Here is a 1,234-nt window from a genome sequence, read left to right as displayed (position 1 = left end):
TATCCAAACAAATAAATAAATAAATACATACATTTTTGGACTACTTTTATTCTGAAGGGCTCATACCGGAAGTCTCTGTGTGTATCTCTGAACATGATGAAGATGAGAAGTTGAAACTCTTTTATCGTTTCAGCCTCATTTTGATGATTATTCTTTATTATAATATATAATTAAACACTAACCGGGTTAAAAACTAAGATTTAAACACTATTTGATCGTATTGACTTAATTCAAGGTCGAACTAGTCTCGTTAGCTACCGGCTAAGCTAGCTAAGCTAACTAGGTGTTGCTAAAGCTAACAGGAAGCTGCTAAACAAAACGTTAACTTCACGTGAGATGTAGTTTATTTAAAGTGGTTTTACGCGTAGTTAGGTTTCGTCATTAACTCTGATTCACAGTGACTTAACTTTTAAAAATCACTCGTTTGTTATCATGTGAAACAATGGACACAGCAGATACATGTCCCATCTGCCTGACTGGTTTCCACCATCAGACTGTGGCGTCTCTGGACAAGTGTCCTCATGTCTTCTGCCTCCAGTGTCTTCTGCAGTGGTCCAAGGTACACACACCTGACACACACACCTGTCACACATCTGTCAAACATCTGTCACACACCTGACACACAACATCTGTCACACACCTTCTTCACATTGGCACTAAAGAATGTTTGATAGTTTTCCTTCATAAGTGGTTTTAAAAGATTCACCAATTCATATTTGGTGATTAACTTTCTCTCGATTGACTGATCACTTTTGAACATCAATTAATCCATAAAGATAATCACTGGCTGTCGGTTCATTACAGTGCTTCTTATTTCCTCTGTTCAACGTGTGATGAGATTGTAAAACAACACAACACATTTCGTTGCTCTGTCCTGAACCTCAGACGGCCAACACTTGCCCGGTGGATCGGATCAGCTTCTCCTTCATCTACCAGAGACGGTGTCCTGGGGGGGGCGTGCAAAAGAAGGTGATTATCTGCAGCGGGTGAAGGAAACTTCTCTGCAAAAGATTTAGGAGACATGTGAACAAGCAGTTGCTGGTATAGCTGAACTGCTCGTGCTGCTCCTGCAGATCAAGGTGAGGACGCCGAACAAGGATGTGGATGATGAAGAGGAGGCGAGCGATGCTGTTATCTGTGAGGAATGTGGACGCAGCGACCGCAGGCACCAGCTGCTGGTGTGCACACGCTGTGACTCAGGGTATGATGTTACACACGACCAATGCACTCGTCA

General features: G+C 42.3%; 1 protein-coding gene across 1 annotated transcript; it reads left to right on the top strand.

Moving 5' to 3' along the window:
• Positions 1 to 66: 66 nt before the first annotated feature.
• LOC118104172 (PHD and RING finger domain-containing protein 1) lies at positions 67 to 1,201 on the top strand (the record flags this gene model as incomplete). The annotated part of the gene is made up of 3 exons (XM_047339226.1): positions 67 to 559; positions 886 to 969; positions 1,074 to 1,201. Coding segments are annotated over exons 1-3 (329 nt in total), but the record flags the coding sequence as incomplete, so codon positions are not given.
• Positions 1,202 to 1,234: the final 33 nt, after the last annotated feature.

This window comes from Hippoglossus stenolepis, unplaced genomic scaffold, assembly GCF_022539355.2.
Source record: "Hippoglossus stenolepis isolate QCI-W04-F060 unplaced genomic scaffold, HSTE1.2 HiC_scaffold_38, whole genome shotgun sequence".
In the NCBI taxonomy this organism is placed as follows: domain Eukaryota; kingdom Metazoa; phylum Chordata; class Actinopteri; order Pleuronectiformes; family Pleuronectidae; genus Hippoglossus; species Hippoglossus stenolepis.
This window is presented reverse-complemented; position numbering and strand designations above follow the sequence as displayed.